Source organism: Trachurus trachurus, assembly GCF_905171665.1.
Source record: "Trachurus trachurus genome assembly, chromosome: 14".
In the NCBI taxonomy this organism is placed as follows: domain Eukaryota; kingdom Metazoa; phylum Chordata; class Actinopteri; order Carangiformes; family Carangidae; genus Trachurus; species Trachurus trachurus.
The window spans coordinates 17,810,077-17,829,701 of NC_139903.1; the positions used below are offsets into that span (position 1 = coordinate 17,810,077).

Sequence of the window (19,625 nt, forward strand, 5' to 3'; positions counted from 1 at the left end):
TCCCAGGAGTTGCAGCATATTCTCATATTGTTCATCATCATCATCATCATCATCATCATCATCAGGTGTTTTCTTCACTTCCCCTGTTTGCTGTAGCTTGTGCTGATGCTTTTTCTCAATCTAAAACCCTCTCTTCCTGCCTGAGAAATTAATACATGGCTCTTGTACGCCAAGGAGCTTTCATCAGAGTGGAGACATTAAGGCTCAGAGTGTTAAGCTCATAAAAACCGGAGCTGATCTTGATTCTGAGCTGCAGCTAATGGGATTACTCGCTCCTGTTCTTTTGCTGATGCAATTAAAACATGGAGGCAATTCACACGTATTCACTCACTAAAGCAACTTAATTGAATGCGCCCTCCGAAGTGCCCTTAATGCTCTGTTTGCAGAAAAGGACAATTAACCCGCAATAAATCACGCGTCGTCATAAAAATCTGTCGTAATAACGTGATTTATGCAGTGCGTTTGATTTATAGCTTTCTGCGGGAGACGACGGATAAACACAAACAGTTTCATAAAGTTTAGTTTGTGTATTAAACAAGAAGAAGAAGAAGTAGAAGTACTTTTAGGAGCAACTCCAGTGCGCGGTGCCGCTGTGGAGAGGAGGGAGAGGCAGGGGGTCTTGGGTTTTATTTGCCAGCTCTTTGGAGGGACGGGGGCTGGTTTGGGTGGGGGTGGAGGGGATAACAGAAGCGTACCCCTCCCCTCTCTCTCCCTCTCTCCCCCTCCTCCCTCCTCCCTCCTTCCTCCTGCTCCCCTGGCCGCTCTCAGACCATTGTTGTTGTGGCTGCCGTCCGGAGAGCAGCACAGTGCGGTAGGAGGGCTGGTGTGTGTGTGTCTCTGTGTGTGTGTGGGGGGGACGCAGTCACTCTCTCTCTCTCTCCCTCTCTCCACTCGCTCTCTCTCTCTACTGTAGAAAGGACACGGACCGAGGAGGCTGAGCTTCACATTTTAGGAGCAGAGCTCACATCTAACCGGGATAAACCCACCGAGCAGAGGAGGACTACACTACACAACAGAGGCGCTGCGTAAAAGACGCACGTGAAGAGTTTTATCCACAGTTTAACCACGAGTGGACTCTGAGCTTGGGGGTCGCGTTTATCACCCTCTGTGTCAAGCTTTTTCTCTCATTGTCTCGGATCTTCTTCTTCTGAAACATCACCAGAGCCAGAAAGGACAAGTCTTTACACGCGCAACTCCACGCTCCCACTGGCCTGTGTGGGTTTTTCTTTCTCTCCATGGATTTAGCGCTCTGAGCGAGCGGCTGCACCGGACTTTGCCCCGCGGGGATCAGCTCCTTCCTCCCTCCGGGCAGCAGGAGAACCGGCAGCTGTCGTTCATGTTCCAGGGGAGGCTGTTTTTGATGGATTTATAAGCTCAATTCCGCGTCAAACCGGATACAAAAACAGCCGAGACACCGCTCACAGACCGTTTTGTTTTTTTCTTTTATTGTGAGAAGGGTAAATACAACAAGAGCTCCAAATGAGGATTTCAATATTCGCTCGTGTCGACCGGGACGTGGAGTGATCTCCCTGCCAGTCATCACGGCGAGGACAGACCGGGAGGAAAGGAAAGGTGGGTGAAAACAGACAGAGACAGCTGGAGATTCTTGGAGAGTTGTTTTCATTCATTTTCTGAAGGCATGGAGGAGCAATTGGTTTAGATTACAACTACAATCTACTCAAGAAAACTTAACATAAAATCGTATAAAAAATACTAATCTTTCTCCATAGTTGAAGTTATTCTAGTTTTTATTAGTTTCCAGGGAGTTGCTATAAAAATGTCTTGAACTGAAGCACGGTATTATCTCTTATCTGCACTGACCGGATCAATATTGGCGTTAAAACCGAGTGAATTGATGCAGGTTTTGTATATTTTTAAACCGGGATTTCAGGATAGTCCACTCTATTTTTTGATCCAAGGCGAAGCTTCACTTGTTGTGTGTGCACACAACGCGCGTAGCCAAACAAGTCACTTATTAGACATTGGACCCTCCACAGTGTCAGGAGAGAGGAGCGGAGTCTGGACTCGGATCCCAGTAAACCTCATATAAAGTCATGCATTTCATTTGTGTCTGCACGCACACAACCAGGTGTTAAACCCTCCTAGCTGGGCTTGATGGGAAATGATGTGGTTTAATCTGAGAGTAAAAAAAAAAAAAGATCTTTGAAAAGTCAACATACCCTTCTGATCCCAGGAGGTGTGACACGTTGATTGATTTGATTGACACACGGCGGGAGGCGCACGATTTGGACACTGTGACCACTGTACAGCATAAATAGTGACAGGTCTGACTAGTATTTTGGCAGCTCACAGGTTCATTATAACCTACAAGGGTTGTTTGGTACTAATAGGGCATATAGGCTGGATTTATTGACTGTGATTTATGTGAGAGAAATAAACAGTAGCCCGCTCCTCTCTCCATGTTTTAGGGCTAAAAAAAAAAGAAGTAGAAAACAGTAGAAGTGTTTTGGCTCCGTGCAGCAACCAGGCAGTGAGCCAGCGGAATTAGCAGCAGCGGGGAAAAAAGTTTTCCAGTCCTTAATTGAGAAAGAATACGTTTCATTCAGCAACCTGGTTCTTTAAACGGTGTGTGTGTGTGTGCGTGTGTGTGTGTGTGGGCGCTGCCTGCATGCATGGAGCGCACGCACCAGGGTCTGGCGCCTGAGCGCAGTTGGCCCGACTCGCAGCAGAAAAATCAGCGCATTATTCCTTTAGCTTTCTTCTAAGCTGTCAGAGTTTATAGTTTTGTCTAGAGACTTTAAAATAATACCAACTGAGGCGATGTGATATTTCCTAAATTAACTGTGTTTAGGGATTTTTTGAGTCAAACTTTAAGATGCTTATGTGTGGAAACTGGATGTCGTTTACTGACTCTTATTCAAATCTGGATTGCATTCATTCCCAGGTTAGACAAATTGAAAACAGGCTTAGAACAGTTATCATCAATTAATAGTAAAGTCATCCAAAAGGGAATAAACTGTTCATAAGTTATGTCTAAATACTGTTTTCTTGGGCATTGATGCTAAAAAGAAACCTGTCTTTTGATTTTTAGTTGTACAGGGAAAATTAGACATTTATAAACAGCACTTTGGGCTGTGATGGGAATTTTCACTATCTTCTGACACGTTATCAATCAAACAAGTGTACAGAAAACGGGACTGAAAAATAAAGTAAGGTGTCACGCCCAGGAAATTAACAAGTTATCTAAGTTTAGAGTTATGCACCTCCCTGAAATGAGATGTGTATCTCAGCGAGGAGATGGACTCTCGTCTATTTCGTTACGTTTCCGGCGTGAACCTGAAGTCTCATCAGCTGCCAGTCGAAACCTCTGCGGCTCCTTCAGATTCTGTGGCTTCCTGGCAAGTTTCAAGTGTTTTTTTCCAAGTAAGGGCCCATTATCCTGGAGCAGACTGAGTGCCATCCATTGACAAACAACAGGCGGTAACAGCCCTGCTCCTTATTCATGACGCAGGAGAGCCTGGACAATGTAAAAGGCCGATGGGACAGTTAGCAGGACATCTGGTTAAGAATACAGCTGCTCGCAGTCAAAACAGGCTCTGTCTTTAACTGTTCGCCCCAACAATTGTTTGTGTTTTTCTGCCACCTGGCTGGAAAGTGAACAGAAAAGTTTTTTGTCTTTAGCTGCAGATCTCCTCAAGGAATCAAGTTTCTGATCAACAGATAACCAAACCGTCTGCCATGTGTTTGTTTGCCCCCCTCCCTCACCCCACCGTCTCCTTCCACAGGATCCAGATTTAGGGACTTTGTGGGTTTCTGAGATTCCTGCCAATGCCAGGAATCGGAGTGTGAGGCCCACTAAGGCTTCCAACGTATACTTGTCCCGTTCAACCACAAGACACACGTCACGTCTATAGAAGATGGCGAGGGTCTGCACGTTCTACTTTCTCCTGCTCTGTTTGATGGAAAGCGTCTCGGCCCGGCCCACCGATGAGAGAAAACCTAAAGGTAAGACCCGAGTAACCGACCTGAGAAACTAGAGAACAATTTCTGTTGAGTTTCCTTTCATGTCATTACACCTTATCTTTGGGGATTTGATGGGATCACCCCTCCTCCTCCTCCTCCTCCTCCTCCTCCTCCTCCTCCTCCTCCTCCTCCTCCTCCTCCTCCGTCTCCTCCTTCTGCTAACACACACCTTTTAACTCGTTTCAATTGGTCCACTGTCACTTTTTTTGGTAGTAAGTTTTAGCTTCGTGGCAGAGGAAGTCCAGGTGACAGGAAAAATGACAGAGAGGCTGAAGAAGGAAAAAAAAGCTCTCAGTCTTTTTGCTGTCGTAAACTCTGCTACCTGATCCGTCCGAGGCCCTGGGGCTCGGAAGTGTAAATCTGCCTGGCTGCATGCCAGCTGTAAAGGATGGAGTTGGGGTGGGGGGGTTGCATGGGTTTTTTCATTGATGCTTTACAAAGAGAAGCCAATGCAATAAATCATCTCACGTCAGTTTGAAGTTCCAGCAAAATATTTCTGCCAAGTTGAAGTGTGATCGGTGTAATGGATTAATAAACTCTGTATTTTCACAAATACAAGTTTTCTCAAGTCAGATTAAAAGGAAGAGTCTTTTTTGAGGTTGTGTGTATAGATCGATGGAAGATAAAGTGGATTGTTGTCCTGGAGGTGTTGAGCACAAAAGTCGGAGGCCCAGCGAGAAGCAGAGCCGGTCGGGGTTTGTAGTTCAGCTGACAATGTGCAGGAAGGAGCTCTCAGGTTCAATTACAAGATATATGGAAGAAGAGTTGATAAGAGGAAGATCCATTTTCCAAATATCTGGTCAAACTGGAAGAATGAGGCATAAAATACATGGAACTCAATACAAGTTTTAAGAGCCAAAGTCGTTCAGTAAAGTACATTCAGTGCTTTAATGTATTGATTTAAATGGTCTCGGTGTCATGTCGGCTTGATTGAAAGGAGGTGATCATAAATGAAGAAGGAGACAGAGACATCAGAAAAACAGCCAGCACCTCCTGTCATTTGAAAGAGTTAAAAGAGACTCAACCAGCTCCTTAAAGATGACTCCAGCTCAGCAAAGGTCACAAAGGTCAGATTGACCCACAATGCACTGTGACAGGGTCGATTTCACCCGCTCCTCACTCTGGAGGAAGATGATGCAGAGAAACGTTTGAGTCTATTTAAGTTTTATCTAAGAAAGATTTGATTAATCTCATGTTGCTAATCTGATAATGAGTGAAAATAAATCACACCACCCCCTCATAAATATAATTATACATCTACTAATGTTACAAACCACATGCTGCTGCTAAATGTAGGGATCTGACTTTGTCCAAAGTTTTTTTCTTTTTCCGCACCCCTGGATAAACTTATTTTGAGCCCTGCTTTCTCCCACATCATTACAGATTATATAAAAGTCTGAGTGTAGCTTTTGTCCGTACGTTGCCGCTGTGATTTCAGCTGCTCCTCATCCCCACAGAGCTGAATATAACGCAGCACATTTACACAAGTGTAAAAGGACACATGGCGACTTTAAAATCTTGGCCGGATGAATCCTGTGTTTTTTTCCTTTGAACCAGATTTGAATTGAAATCACAAATGGCTCCCTGTCATTTATCATTGACCGGGAGCCATTTGCAACAGTGTGGAGATCAGACTGTGCCAGGGAATGCCATCTTTTTCGCTTTGGTCTCTGCACAGATTAAGTGGGTTGGCGTTTTTTTGTCGGGAGTGCATCTGCTGGTCAGACACAGTGTCCAGGCCAGAGTTGGACCAGTAGTTAGCGGCTTCTTCAAAGTTTAAGTTCAAAGCTGATTTATATACCGAAATAAAATATATCCTTTAGCAAGAAAACCAATCAAAACTGTTATATTATCAATCATACATTATCTATGATAAACCAGTATGCGTAATTCACAGGAGGAGCTATAAATCATGCGTTAATGCAAACTGGCCTGAGGGAGGCCAATCAGGAACAAGACTTCTCTGTAATTGAACTGTTATGGAAGTAGGCTGCATATTATTGGGCAAGTTCCTGGACCGGGGCATGAAGGCCTCCTCATTGTCCCGACCGGTCTCTCCATAGAGGACTCTCTGCTGTCAGGACTCTGCTGACTGGCTGGCTGGCTCGCAGCAGCTGAGAGGTTTGTTTGTGTTGTGTTGTGTTTTGTTTGCCCCCTCGCCTCTGGGTGACAATTCACACTCTGCCGCAAGTTCAACTCCAGGGCACCGTCCCTGTCTCTGGAAGTTCATTAGCATGGCCACAACTGTGTGTGTGTGTGTTCATCTATTTGTTTTACTGCTGACCACTGGTGTTCAGGTTTGCTCCATTAGAGACAAATGCGCGGCCTCCTGTGATAACACTCATATTGTGAGCTGGACTGATTGACCATCAAGACCTTTGCATCAATCTGTTTTACTTTCGGTTGCTTTTCTGATTTTCCGCTAACGAGGTTGCAACCGTGTGTTTGTTCCTGAAAGCATTACCTCTACGTGTACTCTGGGCGATTTGGGAAAGAAGGCAGCACTTCACTCCGACAAGGGAACAGATTGCCTTTTCACTAAGCGCTCGCAGGAAGCAATCAAACAGAAAATTGCCCTGGAAAATTGCTTGTTCTGAGTGACTGAGCAGTGAGCGAGGTCCCTAGCCAGGGCGCACATATGCTCCAACAAGTGAGTGGGCGAGCACATAAATGGGCGAGTGACCCACTGAATGGATGGCACTGTTGCTGATGGTGACACGATAGTAGCCGGGTTATCAGGGCACTCTATCACCGGTCGCTGGTAGCATTAAATGACCACGTTGTTCAGGAACACGGTGTTCTGTTGCCAGACCTTTCAGAGGTAAACTGAAACCTCCACTATGTGTTTTAACAATTTTTATCTGGGTGTTTTCAGACCAAGGAGGTTTGAAAGGGTTTATTAAGACCCTAAACGCCTCAATTATGTAAAAACACTGCCACACCCAGTGTTGTAGCTTTTTAGAAGTTAAGTCTGTAAGTTTGATTTTTCTCTCTTTGCCCCTGCCAGATCTATGGGTCTCCAGGCCTCTGATCGTGCCAGGTTATCCAGAGAACACCACAGCGGTGGCGGGAAGTCAGACGAAACTGGTGTGTAAAGTCCACAGACCGGCGTCCACCAAGGTGCAGTGGCTGAAGACGGAGGTCAGCGCTCAGGGACCTCTTCGCCTGAGAGCTCTGACGGTGAGAGACGTGACATAAACCAAAAAAATAAAATAGAATAAATAAAAGTGCAATTAGGTTTTTCATGCTCTACTCAGACTGGGTTCTTAAAATGACCTCTTCTCTGCGCAGGCCCTGCAGAGCAATGCATCCAAGACGAACACCCTGTATCTGTCCAACATCACCATGGCGGACGCCGGCGAGTACATCTGCATGGCCGAGAGCACCCACGGGGCGCACTCGGTGCAGGCCATGCAGTCGGCGTGGCTGGCTGTCCTTCCTGGTGAGACACAGACACACACGTCTTTCTAGTGTTTAAGTTCCCCTATAGTAACATCTTGAGCAACCATTCAGTCGTGACACTGTTTTATAACTTCAACCTCTTCCTTCCACAGGCACCATCATTTCCCAAACGGTGGACCTGTCTGCTGCTGATATCCCTCCAGGTAATTTCATTCTCCTGCTGGAAATGTTGACGGTTGAAGGCTTATCTATTACACCCACTGTGAGCATTTGAGTGCATGCTAATTTAATCCATTTAGTTGTCTGTAATGTAAAAAGATAAGGCTGTATTGTAAACCCCCCTGAAAACAGACGACAGAGTGTTGGAGGTGCTATCAGGGCCATCTGTGTGGGCTCAAACATCGGCCTCCTCCTCACTTAGATCTCCACTGAACCTTCACCGCCCCTCAGATTTAGTCTCCGTCCACTGTCACGCTGCAACATGTTCATTAGCTTCAGTTTCTCGTCCTTCTTGTTTCTTTGTTGTTATCTTTTTTTCTGAGTGAGTGAAGGAGGGAGTTTGCAGTGTTAGCTGGATCGCTCTCAGTCCCACAATAATCCACAGAGGAACAAAAAAGATGAAGGGGTGGGGGTGGGCTGGGGTCGGTTAGGCCTCCTGGTCTCCGTGGTGATTTTATTGTGTGTGTGCTATGGGGATGAGAGATAATGGGGTCGAGGAGGTGAAGGTCACAGCAGAGGGGATGGCTACTTGCTTTAGAGAGGAGAAGAAGAAAAGACCCACTGACCGGTCCGACTCTGTAAAAGAGAAGAAGAAGAAGTAGAGAAAAAAAAATAAAACTTGATTGTTTGGTTTCCACAGATGTTCTCGAGGACCTGAGTGAAGACACCACTGAACATCTCCTGCTGGAGCCCGGTAACGTGCTGAAACTGCGCTGTGACATGAGCACCCGGCCCGGCATGGCGGTGAACTGGTACAAGGAGGGATCGCGGGTTCTGGCCACGCCACGGATTCAGATCCGCAGCGCCATCATGGAGATCACGGACGTGACCTACGAGGACTCGGGCGTTTACGTTTGCGTTCTCCGAGGAACCAAAGAACCCGTGAGAAACTTCACAATCACTGTAACAGGTAAAGACACCAACACTGTTCTTAGGGAGCTCAGGGCATAATTATATATCTGCAATAACTATTAATAGTATGAACATTTAATTGATGTTAGTCGCATAAATGTGGGTATTTACTTTTGCCTTCACTGTTTTTATTTCTCACCTGTCCAGACTCGCTGGGGTCGGGGGATGACGACGAGGACAACGGCCTGGAGGACTCATCGGCTGAGATCGAGAACGACCAAGTCTACTTCTCCAGGGGTGCGTTGGTTGTTTGGTTTGTTTGCTCACTCACTAAAACTCAGGTCTCCAGGCTTCCTCAGGGCTTTTCTGACTAAAGTCTTTGTCCATTCAGGTCCCTACTGGACCCACCCCCAGCGCATGGAGAAGAAGCTGTACGCTGTTCCTGCAGGCAACACGGTGAAGTTTCGCTGTGCGGCCATGGGCAGCCCCATGCCGAGCATCCGCTGGCTGAAAAATGGACGTGAATTCAGAGGAGAGCATCGAATCGGTGGCATCAAGGTGAGAACGGCAGCAGGGCGGTGATGGGAGAAGGTGGGCGATCCCAGGTTGTGTCTGTCTAAACTAATGATGGATTGTGTTTCTCTGTATGTTTTTTTTTTATAGCTGAGACACCAGCACTGGAGCATGGTGATGGAGAGCGTCGTTCCTTCAGACAGAGGAAACTACACCTGCGTGGTGGAGAATAAATACGGCTCCATCTTGCACAGCTACATCCTCGATGTCCTGGGTAAGATGATGATGATGATACACAACCCATGCCCCGTTTGTGTTTTAATGCTTCAGACTATTTTGTGTATTTGTTCGTTGAAGTCCTGGATAAAATATCAGCACTTATGATGTTCGTAAAACTTTCAGTAATCTGCACAACAGTTATTAGTCAGCACTTTATGGAAAAAAGCGTCATGTCCACAAATAAAAGCCTCCAGTCTGAGGGAGGGCAAAAGCAGAGGGGTGAGCAGAAGGTGACAGGGGCGCCTGGCGTCCGCTGTGGCGGGCAGGATGTGGACGGTCAGGCGTCCACACCAGTTTTCTACCTGACCTGTGACAGGAGATCAAGGAGGACTGCGGTTTATTTGTTCATTTGTTCATTTGTTCGCTGTCCGTCCACCACGGGGTCAGTTTCTGTCCCCGTCAACGGGGGGAAACGACTAACGAGACGGCTAACGAGATCAGAGAGCGAGAGTAACCGCAGATCAAAGAGACCCCGGCGACCAGCTGACAAAGAGCCACGCTAATGGAACCATTTTTTTTAATCCCAAAATGACATTTCTGCTCTTTTGCCAGCACACAAACACATTATAGGTGACAGCACCAACTGCAAGCCATTTTTAGAAATTTGTTTGTGGCCTGTTTAGTAACCGGCCAAATATCTGGATGTTTGTTGCACTCCAGATTCCCTTTGATCCCTGCAGATTATTTAAATCTCCATCTCCATGTTCCCGGGTCACCCTTTGACCCGTGAATTCTTTAAGCTCTCGTTTCTCTCTCCAGATCCTGTCGAGATCTTTCACTGCTCTTTTCTCTGCTCACTTTTCTTACGTCTTCTTCGATTTCTCCCCCCATTTCCACAGAGCGCTCTCCCCACAGGCCAATCCTGCAGGCCGGTCTGCCGGCCAACACGACAGCAGTGGTGGGCAGCGACGTCCAGTTCCACTGTAAAGTCTACAGCGACGCCCAGCCTCACATCCAGTGGCTGAAACACATAGAAAGAAACGGCAGCCGCTATGGTCCTGATGGGACACCGTACGTCCAGGTCATCAAGGTCAGTGTCAGATCAGAGGCATTTTGATCAGAAGAAACCAAACGAATTTTCTGAAATGTGTTATTATATCAAGTCTACTCTGTTGTGCAGACTGGCAGTTTGAACATGTCGGAGGTGGAGGTGCTCTACCTGTCCAAAGTCACCATGGAAGATGCAGGAGAGTACACCTGTCTGGCTGGAAACTCAATAGGTTTTGCCCACCAGTCCGCTTGGCTGACCGTCCTATCAGGTAAAGGAGGAAGATTTGAATTAACCGGTTGCAGGATTTGGTTTTAAATTCTTTAAAAAAATGAAAACTTGAAGGTATAAGCATGTTTAGTAAATCCTGCCCCCACCCTCCTGCCGCCCAACAGAGGAGGAAGCAGCAGACTCCATGGACACCGTGGAGACCAAATACACAGACATCATCATCTACGCCTGCGGCTTCCTGGCTCTGATCATGGCCATCATCATCGTGGTGTTGTGCCGGATGCAGGTCCACCCCAGAAGGGAACCGTTCGACGCTCTTCCAGTCCAGAAGCTCTCCAAGTTTCCTCTTCGCAGACAGGTAAAGGGCAGCAGTGTATCATGGGAGGTTTTTGTCTGATATGACATAACGACAGTGTACTCTTGGAGTTTCCTACTAATCATGTCTGATTTGCACACCTCAAATCCTTCTGTTCGCTCCTGGTTGATTAACTAAATCGTCCTTTTCTGCGTTTTCTACTTCAGTACTCGGTGGAGTCCAACTCGTCAGGGAAGTCCAGTGCGTCTCTGATGAGGGTGGCTCGCCTTTCGTCCAGTTGCTCTCCCATGCTGGCTGGAGTCATGGAGTTTGAGTTGCCCTACGACCCGGACTGGGAGTTCCCCAGAGAGAAGTAAGTAATCTGTCATGTCGAATCAACATGTATTAATTTATTATGAAAGCGAGCTGTTTTGAAAAAATGTTCGCTTTTACGTAAAAACCTTCTGCCCCCATGCATAGAGAGCGTTTCTTCACTAAGTTTAGTTTGGCTGCTCGGATCCAGACTAATTTAAACATTGTAGCTCTCGCACCATGTGGGGACCTAAAAAGAAACAAGTCCGCAGCCCATTTTTGGCTCTGCCCAACCCGTGTTTTAAGAAACCAGAGCCCAAAATTATGGATTTGTACAGTTTTCATTTGGACATACTTATTTTCACTAACTCTCTGCCTCTCTCTTTCTTTTTTTCTCTGTAGTCTAACGTTGGGCAAACCTCTGGGAGAAGGCTGCTTTGGTCAGGTGGTTAGAGCAGAGGCCTACGGCATCAACAAGGACTGCCCAGACCCGGCCACCACTGTGGCGGTTAAAATGCTCAAAGGTAGGAAAGAAATGACATAGACACAAAAAGACCCAGACTTAGATAGTTAGTCTCTTGTCTGAGACAAAAGTATGCTCGTTTTAAATGAGAGGTTGTTTTCCCCGCCCTCAGATGATGCAACAGACAAAGACCTGGCAGATCTCATCTCAGAGATGGAGCTGATGAAGGTGATGGACAAACACAAGAACATCATCAACCTGCTGGGTGTCTGCACACAGGATGGTAAGAATGGCACCTTTTCAACTTAGACATGATGTTGTTTTAGCTCAACAATAGAAACATCTCTAACCCTGCTTGTGTGCCCCCCTCCGCCTCCTCAGGCCCTCTGTACGTGCTGGTGGAGTACGCCTCCAAAGGCAGTCTGAGGGAGTACCTGCGGGCCCGACGACCTCCAGGTATGGACTACACCTTTGATGTGACCAAGGTGCCTGAGGAGCAGCTCACCTTCAAAGACCTGCTGTCCTGTGCCTACCAGGTGGCCCGAGGGATGGAGTACCTGGCCTCTAAAAGGGTACGTTCACTTTAAAAGAGTGGCGCCATGCAGCTTCTCTGAGAGTGTGTGTGAATCTCCTGGTGGTGTAATTAAATGTAGATAAATTGTAAAAGTAGTTCACCAAGTCAAGAAGGTTAAGTGCTTTGCATCTTGTACAGTTGGAAGAGACCATGTTTTTGGACATTTCCCTGCATATCTCTACACATATGTTTTGCACTGTTCCGATATAACTTGAGATTTGCTATATATACAAATTGTAATTGTTTTGGTGCAGGCCAGATGGGAGATTTATGCTCCGGGAGGAACTTTTAACGTTGCAAACTTCAATGTTTACATGTGGGTCCTCATTACAGTTAATTGCAGCCATGTCTCATGGCAGGAAATAGAGCCACAAAATGAAGGGAGGATGGTAACATGTTTCATGCATTTGCGGACTTCTCAGCTGTAATATCGGAGGTTTTGCTTTTGACACAAGGGGAAGTGTGATTAGGGTTCGGATCCTTTTGTGTGGTGCCGTGTTTTTTGTGTTTGGGCACTTGGCCTTCAGATGGATGAGTGTGGCTCAGACAGTTTTGGACAGCAGCTCCAGGTCTTTCCTCTTGTCATTCTCTGTGCCTCTGTCTGTCCCTTTCTTTTCTTTTTCTTTTCTTTTCTTTCCATTCCCACCCCCCATGTTTCAGTTCCTTTCATTTTCCCAGCATGCTCTCTGTCTGTGTGCTTCTTATCAACACGTCTCTTTGTCTGCCAGCCGGTGTCTCAGACAGGCATTCCTGAACAGAAAGCTGCTGCAGCTTCGGCCCTATTTACTCTTCTTCCATCCATCTGTCCCTCCCTCTGTCGCCGGGCTTTGTCCTTTTTAGCGCTGCCATAAATCTGTTAGCAAACAGGCAGCAGAGTCGTCGTTTGGGTGTAGGCATCATGTTTCTGGCTCTACGGCCTCCTAAGAATGCAGGAGCCTGAAACTAACCCTCCATTATGGGGAGACCCACAAACCAAGACTGGTTCATTTCGCACGTTCCCGCAAATCCCACGTCTATTTCGAATGAAAACCAAAATAAACTTAATGACATCCATTCAATGTGGGCAAACAGTGCCTTTCTTTTTTCCCCCCCAAAGGGTTGTTTTTTCTTCAAACTCCCAGGTTTCTATATAAAGACATTTTAATTTTGTTGCGTTCACTAAAATGAGGCTCTGTATGTTGACTTTAGACTCCTGAGTCTTTTCATTTCTGGAACAAAATCTGCAGCGGATCTTTTTTTTTTTTTTTTTTTTTTTACATCCCCCCTACCTTTGTGTTTTTACAAACCAGAAACACGACATTTTACAAGGCTCAAAAGAGCATTTCAGGCTTTTATTAACCTCAGATAATTAAGTTTAGTTAATTTCAGGTTCCTTTAATGGTCCTTTCTTTCCACAGTGCATCCACAGAGATTTGGCAGCGAGAAACGTCCTGGTGACAGAGGACAACGTGATGAAGATCGCCGACTTTGGTCTGGCAAGAGGAGTCCACCAGATCGACTACTACAAGAAAACCACCAACGTGAGTGACAGACTTTGCCGGGGCTTATTTTCAGGAATCACTTTTCACACTTTCACACCAGTGGAGAACTCCTCCGTTTTCCAGTAGTTAATGAGGCGGCTCGAGTGCAGCCAAGGTACTGCAGCTCTCCTGTTAGTGGTTCATGTCAGACAGAAAATGTTCTTTTCCTGCTTTGTATGATTCAATTTTTTTTTATTTTTTTTTTTTTACTTTTTTTTTTTAAATGATCAGCTACTCATTATAAAATTACCAAAACATGTTAATCAATCAGCTGAACCCGACATCGGAACCTCAGGAATTTAATATATCATTTATATTAGTTAAGATGAAATAAAAGAAGGTATTTTGATGTTAAAAGGTGGAAAAAAATACATATACAAACAAACTACCTCACTATGTTGTAAAAATGTCTTCTTTTCAGCCAGGCTCCTCCTGCCTGGCTCCCTTCACAGCTTTAATACTCCTCAAGACAGATGTCTGATGTTTTCCTCTGATTGGCAGCAGGCTTAATGGGAGTTAATTAGAAACGAGGGGAGACGAGGACAAAGCAGGGGGAAGACTGTGAGGGAGGAACGAGAGAGGGCGTGGGGGAGACACAGAGCGAGACTGTGGTTTGGTTTGAATGTGTGGGCTCTAACGTTTCCATGTCCGCTCTGCAGGGACGTCTGCCGGTGAAGTGGATGGCACCAGAGGCCTTGTTCGACAGAGTCTACACACACCAGAGCGACGTGTAAGTTGAAGTCTCTGCAGGGGAAAAAAAAACATGACGCAGTGCGAATGTCTGTCCTGATTGTTTACGCTCTCCTCCTCCTCCTTCGTGTGTCCTCAGGTGGTCGTTTGGCGTCCTGATGTGGGAGATCTTCACGCTGGGTGGCTCGCCGTACCCTGGCATCCCTGTGGAGGAGCTCTTCAAGCTGCTGAAGGAAGGTCATCGAATGGACAAACCCTCCAACTGCACACATGAACTGTAAGGAGGAACTTCTTCCAACTGTCTAAATCAGCCAAATGAGTGTTATGTTTAAGATATTGAGAAGTTTTACTCCAGTAAAGAGGAGAAAATTAGTGATAATTTTACATATTTAAAGTGCTGAAATAATGTTTTTTCCTGTTGTGCTTTTTTCCTCTGCAGCTACATGATGATGCGCGAGTGCTGGCATGCTGTTCCTACCCAGAGACCGACCTTTAAACAGCTGGTTGAGGAGCTGGACAAAGTGCTGCTGTCCATCTCTGACGAGGTGGGCGTCAAACACACACACACACACACACACACACACACACACACATGCACACTAACATATGCACTTGTGAAGATGCACACACATTTTCTTCTTCCTCTCGCTCTCTCTCAATCTGCTGTCCAGATGTTGTCAGTGCACTAGAGTGAATTTGTAGAGAGTCAGACTTATAAACTCTGGAGAACAGAAACAAAATCAAAAATGTGTTTAAAAAAAAAGAAAGATGAAATGTCAGAAACTCTTTTTCAACACATACCAACTTCCGCAGATCAGAGTCCATGTGATCGATTTGTTGAGATTTACAAGCTTAGATACAAAGTTAAAAAATCATGTTGGTCTAAAAATACTCGTCCGTGCTGTTGTGGTGGTCTAAAACTGTCACAGCCGCACATCCCCACATCTGCAACTCCTCTGTCACGGACGTTCAGCAGCAGCCTGACGGCCTTTGAGAGGACGCCAGATTCAGTTTCCTCTGCTGTTTACTGCCAGTGTCATTAACGTGTCAGTGTGGATCAGATTGTTTTTTCTGCCTTCACGGAAACATCAACAGGTCTCTAATTTCTGCACTTCCTCTCTCTCTCTCCTCTCAGTACTTGGACCTGTCGACGCCCTTCGAGCAGTATTCCCCGTCGTGTGAGGACACGTCGAGCTCCTGCTCCTCAGACAACGACTCCGTTTTTACCCACGATGCTTTGTCCACCGACCCCTGCCTCCTGGGCTACCAGGACGTGCGCTCCCAGATAGACATGAAGACGGCGCTCCGATAGGCGCCCAACAACACAACACATGCGCAACATACACACACACATAAACACAACTCCACAGTGAGGAAACTTAACCTTGGGCTTTTTTTTGTCAAAACAAAAGCTCTACTGGCAGCCATACTGGAGGTCAACAGCAGCATTTCTAAAGTTTAAGTTAAAGTTTTTATTCTTAAGTATTACATTGGACCTCCAGTGTGGCACCAGACGAAGCCCTTAGATTTAGGTTTGCATATTTTACACACACACACAATCACACAGACACGCGTGTGCACGTGGAGCACTGAGGCCGGTGGGCTTCATTACACGGTGGAGTTTTGTAGGAAAACGTTTCATTGTGGGCAGAAGCAGGAGCAAGAAGAAAAGACTACAAACTAAACATGGTACTTTGGACGATCAGCTCTGGCACTGTGCCCATGAACAGTTGTAACGTTGGAAAACTGCGGCACTAAACACAACAGAAGAGACCCTGGTACTCAAAAAACGGCTCGAAATGCTTTCTTTGATCGGCTCTCCTTCAGAGAGGCGATGGACAATGATCTCCTCACATAAACTCAACCCAACACCGGGGCCTGAAAACCTTGGTGGTAAAGACATTTTAACAAAAACAAAAAGATTTATTTTGCTATGATAAAATAAAAAAGAAGAAACTGATTGTTAAATATAAATCTCTCTATATAATATTATTTTACTTTTGTGTTGCTTATTTAAAAAAAAGAAGAGAAAACAGTCTTAAATCTCAGGATGTGTCCTGCTAAGAAGTTGCTGTACCAGCAGCAAAGTGCCTGAATTTACGATTTCCTGTGAATATATTAGAATATTAAAATATTGTATGTACATATCAACAACAGAAAGACAATTGCCTTTTATAAATTATTCTGAATGACACAAAAATGAAGGTTATTGGAGGCAAAATGGGATTTCAAGAATTTAATCAAGTGTTTCAAGTGCCAAACCTGTCACAGGCGTCATCACACTGTCTTCATGTTTAAGTTTCATTCCAAAATATCACCAGGTTCAATCGAGAAAACTGGCCTGCAAAGTCCCAGTCTGCAGAAAACATCAAATATGTCAAATAATGAGCCAATAGCAGATGCTGTTCAACTTTGGTTTGCATCAGCAACTTTGTAAACATGGTCACAAAACCAGGCTGAACACAAACAAAAACACAAATTATCTAATTTTCCATTGACAAATCAAGCCTCAAATGTTTGTGGTTAATTGTGGACTGGGCCTTTAAAAGCACAAAACTTGGGAGATTTTGGAACGAAACCCTCCATTTGTCATTTCGTAGTAAACTGCTGCAACTCCTCCAACCTTGAGAAAACAGCTTGTGGGTAAATACCAGAGGGAGTTATTGTCTTTGTTGCTGTTGTTGGATGAAAACCATAAAATCTTTACAAAAGGTTTTGGAAAAAACAAAACGAAACAAAAAAGCTCCAACAAGGTCTGGCCATGCCGGTCCGTCGACCCCAGAGGTCACGAGACAGACGCATTTACGAGTAAAAAAAACTCCCAAAACAACGAGACTTGAGACAACATCTCGTGGTCTTCCTCCAACAACAAGCTTTAACTCATTCAGACTTTGCCCACGTTGCTGCTTTGTCAGAGACAGTGTGTCCACGGTGGGACTCTCCCTGAAAGGACGACTGAAGATTCAGCATGAGGACTCTGTGGGGAGCTGGCCCAGGCCCACTGTCACTGCTGAGGAGGGCAGGGCGGGGGTGGGGTGGGGTGGGGGGGGCACTGAATGTGAAAGCCAGTGTGATTGATTTCAAATAGAGGAGAAGGGGGAGGGACCCTCCTTTGTTTGGCTGTAACCCTTCACCCAACCCAATCTGTTGGCGAGGGGTCCTCAGGTCCACAGCCTGGCCGGACAATGAGGGCTTTGCAGGCTTAATGGGTGTGACTACGGACCAGAGGGAGTTTTTTTGGGGGGGTGCTGGTGGTGTGGGGATAGCTTGGGCTTGTGTGCAAATGAAGAGGCTCTTATTATGGTAATGTCTCCTCTTCTGTCTCCCCCAAACGCCCCTATCTTTATCCATAGCCACCATCTTTTAAATTACAAATCTTAATTCACATTCGCTGCTTCCTTCCCCACTGCCACCAGGACCAGCTGCAGAAAATTCCCCTGTGGGGTAACAAAAAAAAAAAAAAAAAAGCCAACTGAGTCCTCAGTCTGCAGACAAACACAGCTGAGACACAAACAAAATACCCATTGGTTAGTTTTTTTGAAGTGGAGGGAGATTTCTTCATTGTATGATCAGATAATTGCGACATCCTCAACACTTTGCTTCTGGTCGATGGTGAAATTTTACTCTCAGTCCTGAAATTTGCTTCTTTTTTTAATATATATATAAATGCTGGTGAAACACACGACCTCCTTCAGTCAGCTGAAAGAAATTTCATTTGGCTAATTGCACCATTACGCTCTGTTTTTTTTTATTATTATTATTTCTTACAGATGTTGGAAAGTTTAAAGAAAATGTAAGAGCTTCATTTCAAAGTGCTTTAAATTCATCGTCCACTCATTGCAGCACATCGAAGGATTAACGCATCTACTCTGCTCATTTGTTTGCATTTTATGCCGCCAATCACCTTGTGACAGCTGGTGTCACCGATGGAGATCTCATTTTGGAGTGAAGCTCTTAACGTTTATTTGCATAAAGTGTCCGGATACATTTGCATCTTTTTACATTCCAGTTATCCCAGATACAAACTGTAAACAATCACGACTGTTCTTAAACATTTCCTCGAGAGAATTATTTTAGAAATATCTAATTTATTTGTTTATTGTTTTGTTTTTATATGAAATAAAGTATAATTTAAAATAAAGCAGCTCTGCGTCCTGTCTCTGTTTTCACATTTGAATAAAAAACAGCACGTTCAGTCTCATTCTGTCAGACGGGACAATAACCAGACTCCAAAGTGGATGCCAGAGATTTCTTGATTTTTGGACAAGTTGTTATCGCTCCCATCGGCTAATGTTGACTGCATTGATGGGTTCACTTGAAAATACAGAAATAGACTCAAAGTGTCTTTGCCACACTGTGTGCGGAGGCTCGGGGGACATTTGGCCCCTCAGCAGAGGGTCCTCACCTCTTCTATAGTTCTTGTTAAAAGCTGCTCCATGTGCTCACCTCCCCAGCTGCATGGCTGCTGCTCTGCATGTGCTTCTCTTCATTTCTGCACCTAAATGAACTCACACTTTTGTTTACTTGGATTTAATAAAGGGTAAATCCCTCCTTGTTCCATTCCTCCAGCCAGTTTGAGATCATGTGTGATTTCTGAGTTTTAGCTTGAGCAGAAATTGGCCAGTTTGATCGGATTACACTCTACGGCCATGTGACAACTGTGTGTGTGTGTGTGTGTGTGTGTGTGTGTCCTCATTGGTATGTTCAGTGTAAGATTTGTAGGTTTAAGTCCTTGCAGGTGGATGCATGAGGATTTCCTGCACTTGGTAAAAAAAAAAAAAAAAAACTTTATGTTGCATGGTGCATAGAAAGGAAAAATTAAGACCCAAGAAAATTAAGATCTTCAACAAAATCTGCAGTTAAATTGACACAATTAGTGAATTTAACAGACAGAGACTATGAAAAAGGGAAAAATTAAACAGAGAAACTGATGTGAGAAAGATGAAAGACAGAGATGGACACAGCGAGACGGCGAGACGGAAGAATGAAGAGATGGAGGTCAAGGGTCAAGAGGTGGGAGGAGAGGGCAGCAGTGATCCCAGCCAGCCCCCCGCTTTTGAAGAGTGTGTGTGTAAGTGTGTGTGAATGTCCGTGAATGTGTGTGTATGCATGATTATGTTTCAGTGTGTGTTTTATCTCCTGTGTAGATGGTGTGTGGTCTCTACATTTATGTGTTTGCATTTGTGTCTTATCTCCCATGTACAATAAATCTCGATCAGCCGGCAGGTCTCTGAGCTGCCTCCTGCTCCCACTGATAAACGTCTCAGTCTGGGATCTCTGTCTGGGAGTGTGTGTGTGTGTGT

General features: G+C 45.3%; 1 protein-coding gene across 1 annotated transcript; it reads left to right on the forward strand.

Moving 5' to 3' along the window:
* The first annotated feature begins 964 nt into the window (after positions 1-964).
* On the forward strand, positions 965-18,376 carry fgfr4 (fibroblast growth factor receptor 4). The gene is made up of 21 exons (XM_083987202.1): positions 965-1,572; positions 3,747-3,966; positions 6,992-7,164; positions 7,276-7,426; positions 7,539-7,589; positions 8,246-8,515; positions 8,665-8,754; positions 8,849-9,015; positions 9,121-9,244; positions 10,089-10,279; positions 10,370-10,508; positions 10,633-10,826; positions 10,991-11,136; positions 11,478-11,599; positions 11,711-11,821; positions 11,920-12,110; positions 13,510-13,632; positions 14,292-14,362; positions 14,462-14,599; positions 14,762-14,867; positions 15,458-18,376. The coding sequence occupies exons 2-21, from the start codon at positions 3,879-3,881 to the stop codon at positions 15,632-15,634; spliced, it is 2,823 nt and encodes a 940-aa protein (XP_083843328.1). The 5' UTR covers positions 965-1,572; positions 3,747-3,878; the 3' UTR covers positions 15,635-18,376.
* The last annotated feature ends 1,249 nt before the right edge of the window (positions 18,377-19,625 follow it).